This window comes from Ahaetulla prasina, chromosome 15 (assembly GCF_028640845.1).
Source record: "Ahaetulla prasina isolate Xishuangbanna chromosome 15, ASM2864084v1, whole genome shotgun sequence".
NCBI lineage: Eukaryota > Metazoa > Chordata > Lepidosauria > Squamata > Colubridae > Ahaetulla > Ahaetulla prasina.
This window is the reverse complement of record NC_080553.1, coordinates 17983678-18000543: the sequence shown is the minus strand read 5'-3', so window position 1 is coordinate 18000543 and position 16866 is coordinate 17983678. Positions and strand designations below refer to the sequence as shown.

The 16866-nt window shown below is 48.4% G+C and overlaps 1 protein-coding gene across 3 annotated transcripts in view; it reads left to right on the top strand.

Moving 5' to 3' along the window:
* Window positions 1-1563: 1563 nt before the first annotated feature.
* ATXN2 (ataxin 2) overlaps window positions 1564-16866 on the top strand; it is a 38515-nt gene continuing 23212 nt past the window's right edge. For 2 of the 3 annotated variants that reach the window (XM_058158147.1, XM_058158146.1), the window contains exons 1-5: window positions 1565-1904; window positions 11197-11233; window positions 13442-13501; window positions 15268-15339; window positions 16039-16189. In XM_058158147.1, coding sequence (XP_058014130.1) covers window positions 1699-1904; window positions 11197-11233; window positions 13442-13501; window positions 15268-15339; window positions 16039-16189 — 526 coding nt within the window. In that variant the 5' untranslated portion in view covers window positions 1565-1698. Of the gene's footprint in view, window positions 1905-11196; window positions 11234-13441; window positions 13502-15267; window positions 15340-16038; window positions 16190-16866 lie in introns of all 3 variants that reach the window. The other variant, XM_058158148.1, reaches the window with a different exon arrangement.

Sequence of the window (16866 nt, the reverse complement as noted above, 5' to 3'; positions counted from 1 at the left end):
TTGTTTCATGCCAATCTCAGGGCTCGGTGATCTTTCCTTGCCCCAGTCAGTCCCCTCAAAACCTTCAGCTTAGTCCAACCGAGTCCCGCCCAGTGGTGGTTTTGCAGCCCCCCACCCCCCCCATTTTGCTGAGCTGTCAGTTTGGGAATGAATTCTGGAAAATCACAAGATTGCTCTTCTCTTTTTTGTGTGTGTGTTGGTCACAACAAAGATGTCACCTTTCTGGGTATTTAAGCAATTCCTCCCTTCCTGCAGCTAGTCTCCAACTAAACAGGAAGGAAACGCATCTTTCTTATAACTAATTAAGCAAACATCTATTAATACACAGTAACCTTATTGTATGCATTGTTATATACAGAATTCACATATTTTGGTTTTTCGACTTGCAACATCCATTTCCCAGGGATCTTTGCAGATTCGGGGAGTGGGGGGGGGGAATACATGTTTGTGGCACGGAAATAACCATTTGTGCCTTCTAAACCCAGTTTTCAGTTGCTTGCTTCGGAGCCTCATCTGTGAAGGGGGGGGGGATCTGCATCTCAGCTTCGATTGCTGCCACCAATCCGGTTTTATTAAGCTGTCTGATTCATTAATAAATACGCCCCTCACCCAAGTATGAAAACCGCAGATCCAGAGGTCGGCCGAGTTCAGAACAGGGCTGGGTTGAACCCGCTCGACGCGAAGCCCGACTGGAACCGCTTGAAAAGGGAAACCAGCCCGCCGCTGATGGGTTTTCACGTGTACAGTTTGCGGCTCGATGTGTTGTATGAACGGTGGCTCCTTCCGCCAGCCGGAGTTAAACCGGGCTCTGTTTCTCCCACCCTCGAAGCAAGACCCCCTGGGGAAGGAACGCTCCCCCCCACCCTCCTTTCCCCCCCCCCCCGGTCAAACTAGAGCGGGCCCGGCCTCAAGAATACCCAGCCGGAGAGCAAAGCAGCAGCGCTCCTTTTGCAACCGGGCGCCCGCCGCCCTTCGCGCCATTGCCCCGCGGGCGCCTTCCCGGCTCCTGGAAGGGGAGGCAGCCGGGGGCCCGGGAGGGGGGCTTTGCCTACAGATCTCCAAATTGGGGGAGGGGAAAGGGGGGTCCCTTCCAGAAACGGGAGAGGGGATCCTTGTAGAAAGGGGGGTTCCGTTCAGAAAGGGGGATCATTGCAGAGACGGGGGGATCTTTGTAGAAAGGGGGATCATTGCAGAGACGGGGGATCGTTGTAGAAAGGGGGTTCCGTCCAGAAAGGGGAATCCTTGCAAAAGGGGGATTAATGCAGAAACAGGAGAGGGACCCTTATAGAAAGGGTGGGGGCTCCCGTCCAGAAAGGGTGGGGGATCGTTGCAGAAGAAAACGGGTGTGTGGGGGGCGCCGTGGAAGCGAGGGCGTAGAGACCCCGCACGGGGCCCTTCAACCCGGCTCCACTCTGCATGTGCTCAGAGGCTGGCGGGGCGGGGAGGGCGCGTGCGCGTGCAAGAGGAGAGGGGGCGCGCGTGCCCGGGGCAGCAGAGGGGAGGCGGGGGGGCGAGGAGGAGGAGGGAAGCGGTTCCGGGGCTGGGCGGGCACGAGCGAGCGAGCGAGCGAGGGGAGAGAGCGAGCCGGGCGGGCAAGCGGGCAAGGCAGCCTCCTCCTCCTCCTCCTCCTCCAGCTCCTCCTGCTCGTCCTCCGCTCCGCTCCGCCCCGCGCGGCCGGATCCCTCCGCGGGCCTCGCCATGGCGCTGAAGCCGTCTCCGCAGCCCTCGCCGCCCCCGGCCCCGCCGCAGCCCCCGCCGGGCCCCGCCGCCACGACGCCCCCGCAGCCCTCCGCCGCCGCCGCCGCCTCGCCCTCGCCCTCGCCCTCGCCAGCCCCGGCCGCAGCTCCGTCGGGCGGGCGCAAGGCGGGCGGGCCGGGCCCGGGAGCGCGGCCCACGCTGGGCAGGTGGGTGCCGGGGAGAGAGACGGGGGGGAGGGTGGGGAGGGGTCGTCCCTGGCCGGAGGGGCCGCCGCTGCCCTTTCAGGCCCGAGGAGAGGCGAGGGCACCGCCGCGGCCTGCTCTGCCGCAGGGACCCCGGGCCGGCCGGGAGGGTCTCTCGGCCCCAGAGAACGGGGCCCCCTCCCCCAGAAGCCCCCCCCCTCCCCGGGATGAGGGCCTGGGTCTCCATCCGCCCAAATAATGCCCCCCCTCCCCTCCCCTCCCTCCTGGGCATCCACAAAAAGGGGGGAGGGGGCTGCGATGGAGAAAGGCCGGGCAAGGCAGCCCCCCCTCCCCTCCCCTCCCCTCTGGGCCTTGGGGGGGGGAGGGGGAGGAAGGTGGGCCGCCTCTCTTATCTCCCTCTTTCTTTCTCTCCCCCCACCTTGGGCAGGAGAATGGGGGGGGAGGGGGGGGAAGAGAGAGAATTCTTGTGGTTTTTGCAACCGTGGAGAAAAATAACTGGATTTTATTTTTATTTTTTCCCCCCTTCTCGCTTCGACCTCTGAAATTTCAGCTTTTCAGCTAAGCTGCTGGTGCTGGGGAGGCCAGGCCCGGGGAAGGGGTGGGGTGGGGGTCTCTGCCTGACTGCTTCCCTGGCACGGGGATGGTGGGGCGGGGGGGGGGGCTTGTAAGGAAGAGAACAAAGTTGTGGCCAGATCCCATCCGGGTCGGTCAGACCGGGACCCGGAGATCCCCCCCCCCTCCTGTTCCTGGTGTGACCAACCCAGATTGGATCTTGCAACCTTATCCCAAATATTTCAATATTTGCCTTCCTTCGGGAGAAAAAAGTTCTACCCTACTAAAGGTTGCAAATGTTGCCGGTCCAGAGGGTCCGAGCTTGGGTGGGGTGGGGGGGCAGAGGGGTCTCCCCAAAGCCTTTGACAGACGGGATATTGATCGCTGGGGGAGCCTGTGGGCTTTTCCAGGGTGACAGCTGTTGACAAAGACAACCCTTCCAATACCTGTCCGGGGTTATGCAATGCCGTCGTGTGAATTGATGGTATACGGTTACCCCAGCAAAAGCAAAGCACTCTCCTGCTTTTCATATTTTGAAACGTGACTAAATTCACCCTCTTGAGACCTCCGGAGTAAAAAAAATCTGAAGGTAAGCTTCTTCCGCCGAATGGGAATCGATGCTCGGTTTGCACCAAAATGTTCCCCCTTCTCATCCTGGGAGTTTTCTGTGGCCGGTCGTTTTGCAAGGACTCCTCTTCCTTTACGTAAGCTCATTAGCAGGGAGACGGAGGCAGGAGCAACTCCTTTGTAAACCGGCCTGCTGGGCGCCGGCCAAGGGTTCCTTCTGTCCTGACCCTTATAGTGACCTGGGGAGCCTGTTAATCCCCTGTGTACGTCAACTCTAGGACAGGCGGAGACGTCCCTAAAAGGGGCTTTTTCAGGAGGCAACTGGACTTCCTTGTTTTTATTTGGAAGATGTTTTCCCTTCTCATCCAAGAAGCTTCTTCAGCTCCGACAGGATAGTGAAGAATGGAAGGATGTTATATTCCTTGCAGATGGCTGGTCAGTTGCATCCTTTTAGAGGGCCATTGAGGCCACCGGGAGGTCTCTCTGCGTCCTCAGGGTCACCAATGCTTCCTGTGCGCTGGAGTTTTTCCCTCTGGAAATCTGTTCGTGTTCCCACACCGTTTGAAGGGGATTCCTCTGAAATTGTCCAGCTAAAAGTCTGTAGAGATTCTCAATCCTCCATCCGTGACTTGGATGACCGAGAATCTACGGGCTCCTAGAACAGAGAGGAAAGGCCAGCTAGGTGAGTGGACAGCCAAGGTTGGGAAGAGGGGCAGCAGGAATTCACAAGGCCTCCAAGCATTTCTGGATGGAGCTTGGATTCCCAAATGCTTCGGATTTCCTTCCTTCCAGTTTCAAACTCCAGTTTGACGTTGGAACTCCTGGAGCTAAAAGCCACCAGGAATTTATTTGCTAGAAGATGTGGTGCCCGTATGTTAAGGAAGAAGGGCAGTTGGTGGCTCATCAGCCTGCTTGGGGGTCTAGGTCCAGTGTCTGACATGTTCAAGGACAGCTTGGAAATACTCAACTGCTCCCCAGTTGGGTTGGGCTCCAAGCCTCCCGAGATGTGGCTCAACCGTTCTGGCTTTGTGTAAGACCCGTTTCCTTAAGGTCAGAGTTGAATCGATATCTCGCAGCTCACGTCAAAACTCGCTAAGTTGAAATAGTCCTGAAAAGCAAATTCTTCCCTTCTTATCATTGATTCCCCAGTTCAGGTTTTTGCATTGTGGGCTTTTAAAATGTAAATTGATGCCTAACAACAGAACTTCAATTTTGACGGTCATTATTTTGGTTAGATAGAAGCTTGTGTGTACGTATGCCTATCTGGTCATGTTTGGAAAACTTTTTGGAGAGTTTTTATATCCAAGGCTCATCCGGCTGTATTTTGTCTTATGCCTCTCTCCAACACGGGAACCTGGTGTTCTCAGCCTTGATTGCCTGAGATAAATAGTCAAAACTATTTTCAATCCTCTAAGAAATGATAATCAGAAAATTCTGCCTGTGTGTCTGGCTCCAAGGGCTTGATAAAAACCGTCCTTGATTTATTATCAGAAGCATTTCTTCTTCTGTTTCTCTAATCCAGCGTTTCTCAATCTTGTGGCAGCTTTAAGAGGCGCGGACTTCAACTCCCAGCATTCCTGGCTGGGGAATTCTGGGAGTTGAAGTCTACACCTCCTAAAATTGGGAAACTCATCTGCTAATCTAATCTACAAGAATACTTTTTTCAGTAAAGTGAGGATAGAGAAAAGAAAAACCCCAAAGCCGTATAATTATGACTTTGGAGAAATATTTCAGACCATATAAATTGCAAGAAAGGATTAAGATAGTCCTCGACTTACAACGGTTCATTCAGTGACCGTTCAAAGCTACAAACGCCACTGAAAAAAGTGACCCCATGATCGTGTGATCAAAATTCAGATGCCTGGCAATTGACTCATACTTACGACGGTTGCAGTGGCCCAAGGTCACGTGATCCCTTATGCCTCCCATCGACCCGTACGCTCTCACAGAGAGGGTCTCCTCAGGGTGCCGTCCGCCAAGCAATGCCGGCTGGCGGCCCCCAGGGGAAGGGCCTTCTCTGTTGGAGCACCTACGCTCTGGAACGACCTTCCCCCAGGTTTGCGCCAAATATCTGACCTTCGGACCTTTTGCCTGGAATTAAAAACTCACTTATTTATACAAGCGGGACTGGACTGATTTTTTAAATTTTTTAAATTTTAAATTTTTAAATTTTTTTAATCCTTTGTAATTTTATATGGGGTATTTTAGGTTAGGTCAATCTGACGGTTTTAATTCGGCCACTATTGAATAGGTATTTTAAATTGATATTTTAACTTTGTATATTTACTGTTTTTATCTTTGGCCCTGAGTCCTTCGGGAGAAGGGCGGTATAAAAATTTAAATCAATCAATCAATCCCCTTTGGCGACCTTCTCCCAAGCCACGTCAAAGGGGAAGCTGGATTCATTTAACAACCAGGTTACTAACTTAACACCTGCAGTGATTCACTTAACAACCGTGGCAAGAAAGGTCGTAAAACGGGGCAGACTCACGTAACAAATGTCTCGCTTAACAATAGGAATTTTGGGCTCAATTTTGGTCATAGGTGGAGGAATGCCTGTTGTGAACTTGCTGAGAAAGACTTAAATGAACAACCTCGGTGTCCTTACTATTTGTGGCCTGAAAGTCATAAAAAAGGGGGATTTATGCCCAGGTAGGTGAGACTTAAGGGATGCAGTGGCTTAGTGGCTAAGACGCTGAGCTAGTCGATCGAAAGATCGGCAGTTCAACCGTTCGAATCCCCAGTGCCGCGTAACGGGGCGAGCTCCCGTGACTTGTCCCAGCTTCTGCCAACCTAGCAGTTCAAAAGTACATAAAAAATGCAAGTAGAAAAATAGGGACCACTTTTGGTGGGAAGGTCACAGCGTTCCGTGCGCCTTTGGCGTTGTGTCATGCTGGCCACATGACCTCGGAGACGTCTCCGGACAGCGCTGGCTCTTCGGCTTTGAAACAGAGAGGAGCACCGCCCCCTAGAGTCAGGAACGACTAGCACCTATGTGCGAGGGGAACCTTTACCTTAGGTGAGACTTGGGGCCATCCGAAAAGGCTTAGCCTAAGTAATAAACTCAGTTCAAAGGATACATTTAAATTTTTTTTTTGTATAGCAAAGCTGGGACAAAACAGGAAAACACGTATGGAAGCTGAATTTGAAGACAGCCCCAACGTTGGATGAAAATCCCTAGGGAGATAGGGCGGTATAAAAGTACGAATAAATAAATAAATAAATAAATAAATAAAACACTTCCGTCGTCCACCGAGGACTTAAAAAGAGAAAAAAATCAGCCCGGCTTCCTTTGAAAGGAATTCTGTAAATATTTACAGGGCAGCCAAAGAGGTTTGGTGGCGTCTTATCCAGCCGGCCCATTTTATTAAAAGGCAGGAGCTTAAGTCAGCTTGCGGCTCATAAAAAGGTCGTGGCTTTTAATAACATTTCATCGGCAAAGGTGCTATCAGGATCCCAGGCCCACCTGGCAGTTGCAACAAAACTCCCCTTTTTACGATGTCCTTGGCCTTCCTCTCCCACCCTGGCTAGAAACTTCAGGGTGCAAATTCCCAGCTTCTGTTTATCCCAGGCCTGCGGGCAGAAGCCCTGAGCGTCGTCCACCCACAGGCAGCCTTGGATTTGGCTTTGGGTTCAAATCCTTGGGAAATGCAGGGTGGAATCTTTTTAAGCCCAAGAGATGCTTACAGGTGATCCTTGACTTTTGCAACGGTTCATTTACTGACTTTTCAAAGTTACGACGACACTGAAAAAAGTGACTTGGGACCGTTTTTCACACTTAACGACCTCTGTGGCATCCCCACGGTCACGTGATCAAAATTCAGACCCTGGGCAGCTGCTTCGTATTTATGATGGCTGCAGCGTCCCAGGGTCATACGATCCCCTTTTGTGACCTTCCGACAAGCCGAATCCACGGGGTAGTCAGGCTTAACAACTGGGCTACTAACTGACTTAAGCGGTTAAAGGGTTCACTTAACAGCCGAGGCAAGAAAGGTCGTAAAATGGGGGCAAAGGTCACGGAACAAATGTCTCACTTTGCAAACAGAAATTTTGGGCTCAATTGTGGTTGTAAATCAAGGACTGTCTGTACCAGCGATGAAAGGTAACTGACGAAGGGTTCCATATTCACCAATTTTTCCCATAAGCCAAATGGGTCAGAAATGATTTATAACTTAATCCCAAGGACAGAAGTTTTGTAAGCAAAACCATTGATAGATTTAAAAGGGTAGGTCGGCCGGTCATTGATTGATAGATGTGATAGATAGATAGATGGATGGATGGATAGATAATATGGATGGATGGATAATATGGATGGATGAATAGATATGTAGGATAGATAGATTGATAGATAGAGAGAAAGATAGATAAATATAGATGGATGGATGGATGGATGGATGGATGGATGGATGGATGGATGGATGGATAGATGGATAATATGATGGATGAATAGATAGATAATATGGTTGGATGGATAGATGGATAATATGGATATATACATAGATATGTAGGATAGATAGATAATATGGTTGGATGGATAGATGGATAATATAGATGGATGGATAGATAGATAATATGGTTGGATGGATAGATGGATAATATAGATGGATGGATAGATAGATAATATGGTTGGTTGGATGGATAGATGGATAATATAGATGGATGGATGAATAGATAGATAGACAGACAGACAGATAGATAGATAGATAATATGGTTGGATGGATAGATGGATAATATAGATGGATGGATAGATAGATAATATGGTTGGATGAATAGATGGATAATATATATGGATGGATGAATAGATAGATAGATAGACAGACAGACAGACAGATAGATAGATAGATAATATGGTTGGATGGATAGATGGATAATATGGATATATTTGCAGATCCCTCGCATCCTGGACATAAACTGTTTCAACTCCTACCCTCAAAACGATGCTATAGAGCACTGCACACCAGAACAACTAGACACAACAACAGTTTTTTCCCGAAGGCCATCACTCTGCTAAACAAATAATTCCATCAACAGTGTCAAACTATTTACTGAATATGCACTACTATTAATCTCATAGTTCCCTTCACCAATCTCTTTCCACTTATGACTGTATGACTATAACTTGTTGCTGGCAATCCTTATGATTTATATTGATATATTGACCATCAATTGTGTTGTAAATGTTGTACCTTGATGAATGTATCTTTTCTTTTATGTACACTGAGAGCATATGCACCAAGACAAATTCCTTGTGTGTCCAATCACACTTGGCCAATAAAATTCTATTCTATTCTATTCTATAAATAGATATGTAGGATAGATAGATAGATAGATATGTAGGATAGATAGATAGATAGATAGATAGATAGATAGATAGATAGATAGATAGATAGATAGATAGATAGATAATATGGATGGATGGATGGATGGATAATATGGATGGATGAATAGATATGTAGATTTGATAGATAAATTGATAGATGAGAGAGAGAGAGAAAGGACCATCTCACCTGTGACTTCTCTTGGATGACTTTCTGACTTGGGTCAAGAATTCTGAGAAGTTAGCAGCCCAACTGGCTGACTTCTCAATGAGCTAATGTCACTTGTTGTGTGAAAGGAAACTGCAAGGAAGGATTGTGGGTGCTGCCTCCTCCGCTGTTTTGGTTACCGGTAGTTGAGAATACGCCACCAAGTTGGGGGGTCCTTTCTCCAAGGACCCCATAGCTGTAGCACTTACACAGTGCTTTCCAGCTCTCTCTCTCTCTCTCTCTAAGCGGTTTTCAGAGTCAGCCTCTTGCAAACCCCAACCATCTGGGCCCTCATTTTACCCACCTCGGAAGGACGGAAGCCTGAGTCCAACCTTGAGTCTGGTGAGAATCGAGCTGCCCAAATTGCAGGCAGCCGGCAGTCAGCAGAAGGAGCCCGCAGTCCTGCACTCTAACCACTGCGCCATCGCAGCTCATGTGGTTGCAACAGCTTCTCTGTTGGCCGCCAAGCACCTGCAGAATCCGAAGTAGGCTGGATTCTTCACTTAGCGTCTGTCCCAGTTTGGCAGCTGGTCTAGGAACATGCTTGGTTCTTTTTCTTCCGGCTTGTGAGTTGCTCCGAGGGGAAGAAGAAGAAGGAGAAGGAGAAGAAGAAGAAGAAGAAGAAGAAGAAGAAGAAGAAGAAGAAGAAGAAGAAGAAGAAGAAAGGGCTTGTGAGACCTTTCACCTTGGAAGGTTGCCTTCGACGGCCATCTTAATGGGGAGCCCATGCAAGTCCTTGTTGGGCATTGGCTAAATGTTCTTTAAAAAGTCTACTGGATTCCATTTGGAGAGCTTTCCCTTCAAGAAAATATTTGCTGGGACTTTCCTGATAGGAGCCATCCATCACTGGTCGCTTTGGCAGGAGGAGATCTATGGATCCCAGCTGGCGATTCCCCCCTTTCCCCCCCCCCCAAGCCCTGATTTGCCCAACACAACACAACACAAGCTGGAGGATCTTCAAACTGGCTGAGGAAGAAGCCCCCCCTTGAAAACCCTGGGGTGAGAGCAACAATTAAGAGCCAACCAGGTGTTGAAGCTCCCAGGACATGATTGGGTCCTTCTTGGAAGCTGCCAGCAGCATCTGGGCTGACCTGCCACCCCTTTGCTGGCTGGGGAACTCTGGGAGTTGAAGTCCACAAGTCTTAAAAGTGGCCAAGGTTGGAGACCCCTGTCATGTTGAGACTTTTGTGTATCCTTCGGTTGGGACCTCCTTTTTCCTAGCCTGTTTGGCTTATGGGAGAGAGGTTGAGGCCTCTGGGCGGGAAGGCACCACCATGCCCCCCCCCACTCTTCCAAGGCTCAACAAGTGCTCCCGAGTCACATGACTGAAATTTGAGTGTTTTGCTCCTGGTTGTAATGCAAGAGGAGGACCTGGGTGGGGGTGGAGGTGGAGGAAGTTACACCGAGGAGTTTTGTCTTCTGTGTGTACTGACATTTGCTTAGCAATTCTTATTGGTGCTCTTTAACCAAAGCTCAATTGTTGTTGTTGTTGTTGTTTTTTGATGTGCATAAGTTGAGGAGGGGGGAGAGATGGAAGTAGAAGGATTTTAATGGAAAATTGGGGCGCTTTCTAGGCAGGAAATGGGAGTTTTCTTTGAGCTTGGAGAGCAGAGGGGGGTTCTTAAAGGGAGCAGGGAAGCTCTGGACCCAAAGGGAAGGCGTTGAGTTAATTAACAAGCTTTAAGTATTATATTGGTTGTCAAATTGCGAGAGACAGGGAGACATAAGCAGAAGTGCTTAATTACCTGGGGAAAAATAACTGTGAAATGTCTGTTCTCAAGGCTCAAACCCATATATTGGGAGAGGGGGAAAAAACAAATCGCAGCCGAAGGTTTTAGCTTCGTCCTGTTGCCTATTCCCACCGAAGGGAGTTGGAAGAGTGTGTTGTTGTGGGTGCCACATTCCTGGGCTTACTGGACTACACTTCCCAGCATTCCTAGGAAACCTGGCCAGTGGTGGTGATGAATACGGAGCATTGTTGTCCGGCAAAATGGGAGTGTCACGGTTGCTTGTTCCTGGTGCGTCGAGAGAACCCGAAGGGGCACCGGAGCGGTGTTGGAAGAAGGCGGGTGGGTTCTCTGCAGAGCCCAGCTGGGCTGCAACGCATCTGGAAGGATTTTATTTTCATGCTTTTTAGCTGGGGCCAAAGACCGCTCAGGAGGAGGTTTGTTGTGCTGCGGGCACAACCTGATCCGGCAGAGCTGGACGGTTGCAGGCTTGGGTCTTCTTCAAACTCCAGCGAGGGAACGTTGGTTTAACCGTGTTGGAAATGGGAGCCCTTGAGATAGCCGTTTCGTTTGGGGGCCCAAATACGTTTGAATTGTCGTTTATTCCTTGTGGGTTGCTTGCACTGGAAATCAACTTGGGACGCATATTACCAGTGACTTCCTTTCACCTGCTGCCAGAAAATGGGTAGAATCGCAAGCAAAGCTACCTTGGCAGCGATTTTCGCTTAATCCACGCTGACTCTGCACCAGGGTTTGATGTGTAGGAACATATTCCTGTTAACTAACGTGCCTTCCAAAGTTCTGTATTTTGACATTTCTTGGCTTTTTCATTCCTGGGGTGAACTTCCAGTTTTGGCAATGATAAACTCTTCAGTTTGCTCTGATCTCATCTGTTTGTTTTTGTTTGTTTTTTATTATTTCAGAGGGCGCAGCAGTGGCAAAGGGCCCCCTCAACCTCCAGTAAGTCTCGCATTTTATTTTTCCGCTTCTCTGATGCTTGTTGGTTGATTCATTCTTTTTATAAGAGTCAAAACTCTGTGTGTTTGATGGCTTAGAGCAATGAAAACTTGTCTGATACAGTAAATACCTCACCCCAGTTAATGTCACAATATCCATAGCTCTGTAAGGGTCTACTGTGCCTTCAAATTGTCACATGGAAATATTCCCAGAGATAATTTTCTAGTAAAAATATTATTATTATACAAAATGACAGTATACACAGCAAACGAGATAATTATGCTGGATTTTTTATTATTATTATTATTATTATTCACTTTATTCATTAAACATGAAACTCAGTCAACGGAACATTGAAAAATGCATCTCATTGACTGGTGCTGATGGTTGATACGGGTTGCTGCCAATGTCCTAGGTATCAACCAATTACCTTCTTAAGATGTACAATGTTCTGAGTATTATTATTATTATCTTTTATTCATTAAACATGAAACTCAGTCAACTGGACATTTAAAAAATGTGTCACAAATACAATTGACTGGTGCTAATGGTTGATACGGGTTGCTGCCAGCATCCTAGGTATCAACCAAGTACCTTCTTAAGATGATGATGATGTTATTGTTATGATTATTATTATGGATATTATTTGCCATCTATGGGTTTTTGATGTTCTTTTGCCACAACATCTGTTTTTAAGAATACTTGCACCTTTGGAATTTTCTCAAATTTTCTGAATCCCCATGAATGGTTTAGACCAGGGTGTCCAATCTGGACAACTCTTAAGACCTGTGGACTTCAATTCCCAGCATTCCCCAGCCACCATGGAATTCTCCCCAGCCAGGAATTCTGGGAGTTGAAGTCCACAAAGTTCCCCAGGTTGGACATCCCTTGGCTTCGGCCTTTTCTGTCCTTAAAAATCTGCAATTACACTTGTTGGCAAGTCCCAAGACTGTAGGTGGATACCCTGAAGTTGAAGGAAGACACGTTTCTCTCTGTTGGGTAGGCAAGCGCCCCCACCCCCCAATCTCATCTAGTTAGGGCTCTCTGTAATTAGATACCTTATAAAAATCTATCGGGGACCCTACATTGGCTTGGCCTTTGTGCCCAGGAAGCCGTTGGGTTTAGAAACTCTCCGCCAGCACCCTTAATGGTGGAATATGTTTAGTCCTCTATCATGCACCCCTTGGCAAGGGACCCATGCCAACCTCACTGAAGATTTTGAGGAGTAATAAGACCCAGCAGCCCAAAAGTCACATTTTAGCCAGGCTGCCCCTTCACTGAATAGTTTCCCGGGCACATTAATCGGTGATGTCACAAACCCCAGGCCACTTCAGTGTAAAGCAGGGGTAGACACCCCCCCTCCCATCCCTCCCCCTTTAGCAGAGCAGCCTGGATCACATCCAGTCAGAGGAGACAACCAGCTGCTCAAAAGGCGCGAACGATAGGATGGAGTTTCCGTTCTTCTTCCTCTCTGGCACACGAGACTAACGTCCGAAAGGGAGCGGGGAGGGGAGGGGAAGAGAAAACAATGGAAGACGGTCCCAGTTTAGAACCTCTGACCACACGGCAAGGACGGCTGTGCAAGCCCACCAGAAGCAGCTCCATGGGGGACATTTCCTCTTTGCCCAGCCTGGGTGAACGAGGATCAGACGCTTGGAATGTACGTCCGTACATTGAGTTGTAACACCTCTACGTCTCTCCCCCACCTCCTGAGAAGGCTTGTAGACACGTTGGCATGGTGGTGAGGTTCTAGGAAGCCTGAGGGTAGGCAGAGGCAGGTTGGTTGGATTCTTGTGTTCCTGTGGTGCACCCGGACTGGTGGCAGAGATGTCCAAGCTCAAGAAGTGGGAAGACCTTGAGAACTTTCTGAAGGCCCTCTTCTCAATGTTCTGGATCCCCATGGATGGCTTAGACTAGGGTTGTCCAACTGGGCAACTTTAAGACCTGTGGAATTCTGGGAGTTGGAAGTCCAAAGGTCTTAAAAGGTTGGAGCTTCCCAACCTGAGTTGTGGCTACCTTAAGAGCGGTAGGGCATCCGATAAGCAGATCTGTCTGGAATTGTGTTCAGATGGTCCACGTTTTCCCAACCTTAAAAGCTTTTTTCCCGGTGGCACGTCAGCCAATTCCCAACTTAGAGCTTCCTGTGTATTCGCGTGGCGTGTGCAGTTGTGCTCCGATGCGTGTACCACACACTCTTCTCTCTTCTTTCAGATTCCCTTTCAAGGCATATACGCAAACATGCGAATGGTTCACATACTCACATCCGTTGTCGTAAGTTATGGCCGCCTCTTTCCTTGGCGATACTTCGCTTTTCATTGGAAACGGAAATGTCTAAATTCAGTATTCTAGCAATTATTGGGGGTTTTGTGTGTCGGGGGTGGGGAGGGGTAATCTTTCTCTTAAGTATGCTCACATCCGCTGCTTCTTTACTTTGAGGCTTATGGAAGTTTTTTGGGGTTTTTGAGTTTGCTTTTTTGATGCAAAATTTGTTGTTGCTCCCGATATCCTGCGGAGGAAGAAGTCATCTAAAGCTGGGGTCTGCAAACTTGGCTCTTTGGAGACTTGTGGACTTCAACTCCCAGCAAAGCTGGCTGAGGAACTCTGGGAGTTGAAGTCCACAAGTCTTAAAAAGAGCCAAGTTTGCAGACCCCTGGTCTAACGGAAGAGCAGGAAGCCCCCTGCCTTCTATTTTGTGTCTTTTGTCGGAGTGGAGTGGAAAAGAAGTAAGGCCGAGTATAAGTAGCCCCCGACTTACAACCGTTCGTTTAGTGACCGTTCAGAGTTATAAAGTCACTGGAAAAAGAACGTTATGACTGTTTTTCACCCTTATGGCCATTGCAGCAGCCTCATGGTTTACACGATCTAAGTTCATACGCTTGGCAGCTGGCGTGTACTTAATGACAGTTGCAATGTCCCAGGGTCACATGATTGCCGAATGCAGGAGTTGTGAATGCTCCAACGCTGGACATTTTTAAGAAAATGTTGGATAACCATTTGTCTGAAATGGTGTAGGGTTTCCTGCCTGGGTTGGACTAGAAGACCTCCAAGGTCCCTTCCAAGTCTGTTATTATGAAATTACGAGATTGCGACCTTCTGACAAGCAAAGTCCATGGGGAAAGCCAGATTCACTTAACAACCGTGGCAGGAAAGGTCGTAAAATGTGGGAAAAATCCACTTAACAACGGACTCACTTAGCAGAGAAATTTTGGGCTCAATTGTGGTCTTAAATCGAGGACTACTTGTATTTTTTTTTTAAGCGTCGTTGAACAGATCAGCCTGTTGTAGGACTTGGAGTAACGTTGGGTCCGGTAATGGAAGGGACCAGAATCCAGCTCGCTTTAAGCCCGTTTTTGAAACCTTGATTTTATTGTATGTCCTATATTCTCTTGTGGTTTTTGTTTTCTCCATGGATTTCTATTCTCTGGATTTTGCTTTGTTGTTGTTGGTTTTTTTTGTTGTCTCATTGGATAATAAATTAATAAGCCCCAAACTTCGGCAGATTCTGTTGGGGGCGTCGTTTTGTATTGCACAGGGCGTTTTGGGCCGGGGGGAGGGGGGGCTGCGTCTTAGGACCGGGCTTTTTAGGAGAGCATGAAAAAAAAAAATTAAGATCAAAACGTCTAGAGCAGGGGTCGGCAACCTTAAACACTCAAAGAGCCACAAATGCCCTAACCGGAACCTCCCCATTCAATTCTGGAGCCGACCGGAAGTCTGGTCCCCCCACCCCATTGTGTCTCCTCCTAGTGCGGCATCCTTTGTCCTCTACCTATCCTAATTGAAAGCCCCATCAATTGTGGAGCTGACTGATGACAGGGAGCTGCAGCAGAGAGATGAAAGAGCCACATTCGGCTCCAGAGCCGCAGGTTGCTGACTCCTGGTCTAGAGTTTAGACCTTGCCTATGCATTTATGTAACTTTTTATTTATTTGTAAAATGTGTTAGCCGCCCGTCTTACCACGTGGGTAACTCTCAATCCCAATTTTCGAATGGACTTTTCCTTATCATAATTCTTCTCTTTCTCCTCCTTTTTTAACCCAGGGATCAAAATGTGAAGTACAGGTGAAAAATGGAAGTATATATGAAGGAGTTTTTAAAACTTACAGCTCTAAGGTAAACATGTTTTCCTCCTTGCCGCAACCCAACCAAACTGATCGAAATCTTCTGGCTGGGGATTATGGTCCCTGGTGTGGGTCTCAGGGTTAGGTAAGGTTGGGCCAGGATCGGGATTTTCCTCAGCCACAGACGCTCATCGCTTTCACGCAGTCCTCCTCTCTCAACCAGACACCTGTCGTAATGTTGTGGCAGGCAGCACGAGAAGTTGGGGGCCACGTTGTGCCCTCTTCATGCGTCACGGGGAAAGTAGAGATCACATAAAACAAAATTAAGATAAATGGTTGGACCTTAAACTTCTCTGTAATTTCATTGCTCTAGAATAGCGTTTCTCAGCCTTGGGCACCTTGAAGATGCGTGGACTTCAATTCCCAGAATTCCCAACTAACCTGGCTAGGGAATCCTGGGAGTTGAAAACCACAAGTCTGAAAGTTGCCAAGGTTGGATACCCCTAATCTAGTGGCTAAGTGGGGGAGGGGAGAGGGGCAGAGGAGACCTTAGTCTGGAACTGGACCTCAAATGTCCAGCTGCAACCACTCTTCATGCCCGTCGATATGTCCAGTTCTTGACTGTTGAGGGTCAATCGTAAACATGGACATTTCACTCATGGGTGGGGACGAAACGTTGCTTGTGATGCTCCGTGAAGCTACCGGCCAGGAAGATGGGCCTGATCCTGATCCTGTCAGCCGTGTCTTTCAGTGTGATTTAGTGCTCGACGCTGCCCATCAGAAAACGGCGGAATCGAGCCTGGGCCCCAAACAGGAAGACATCATAGAGAGCATCCTGTTCAAGTCTTCAGATTTTGTAATGGTGCACTTTAAGGACATGGACTCCAGCTATGCCCAGAGAGGTATGGAAGGAGGGTGTTTGTTTGTTTTTTTTAAAGATATATTTGAATCAGAGGTGGGTTTCAGCAGGTTCTGACCAGTTCTGGAGAACCGGTAGCAGAAATTCTGACTGGCCCAGCCCCCATCTATTCTCTGCCTCCCGAGTCCCAGCTGATCGGGAGGGAATGGGGATTTTGCAGTGACCTTCCTTCCCCTGGAGTGGGGTGGGAATGGAGATTTCATAGTATCCTTCCCTTGCCACACACACCCCAAGCCACACCCACAAAACCGGTAGTAAAATTTTTTGAAACCCACCCATTGATTTGAATATTTTCTAAAATTGGATCCACTTTTAAAATAGCAGCTATTGGTTGCAGTCGTCCAGAATACCTTTATCTCGTAAAAGAGAGTCCGAAGCCAATGTCTTCTACTTAGGGTGTAGCCACTCTAGAGAAAAGAAGGGGGACATGATAGCAGGGTTCCAGTATTTGAGGGGCTGCCACAGAGAGGAGCGGGTCAACGTGTTTTGCAAAGCACCTTGGTGCTCTCTGAGTTTGCTTGTTTCAGCCCAGAGTTACAAATATTCTCCTTTATTGGAAGTCACTTTCTCCCCCTTTTAAGGGTTGGAGGTTGGACAGCGTTGTTGAGGTGCTGCAGGACACCTGGAGGTCTTTTCTGGCCCAATGAGCCTGGCCTATCT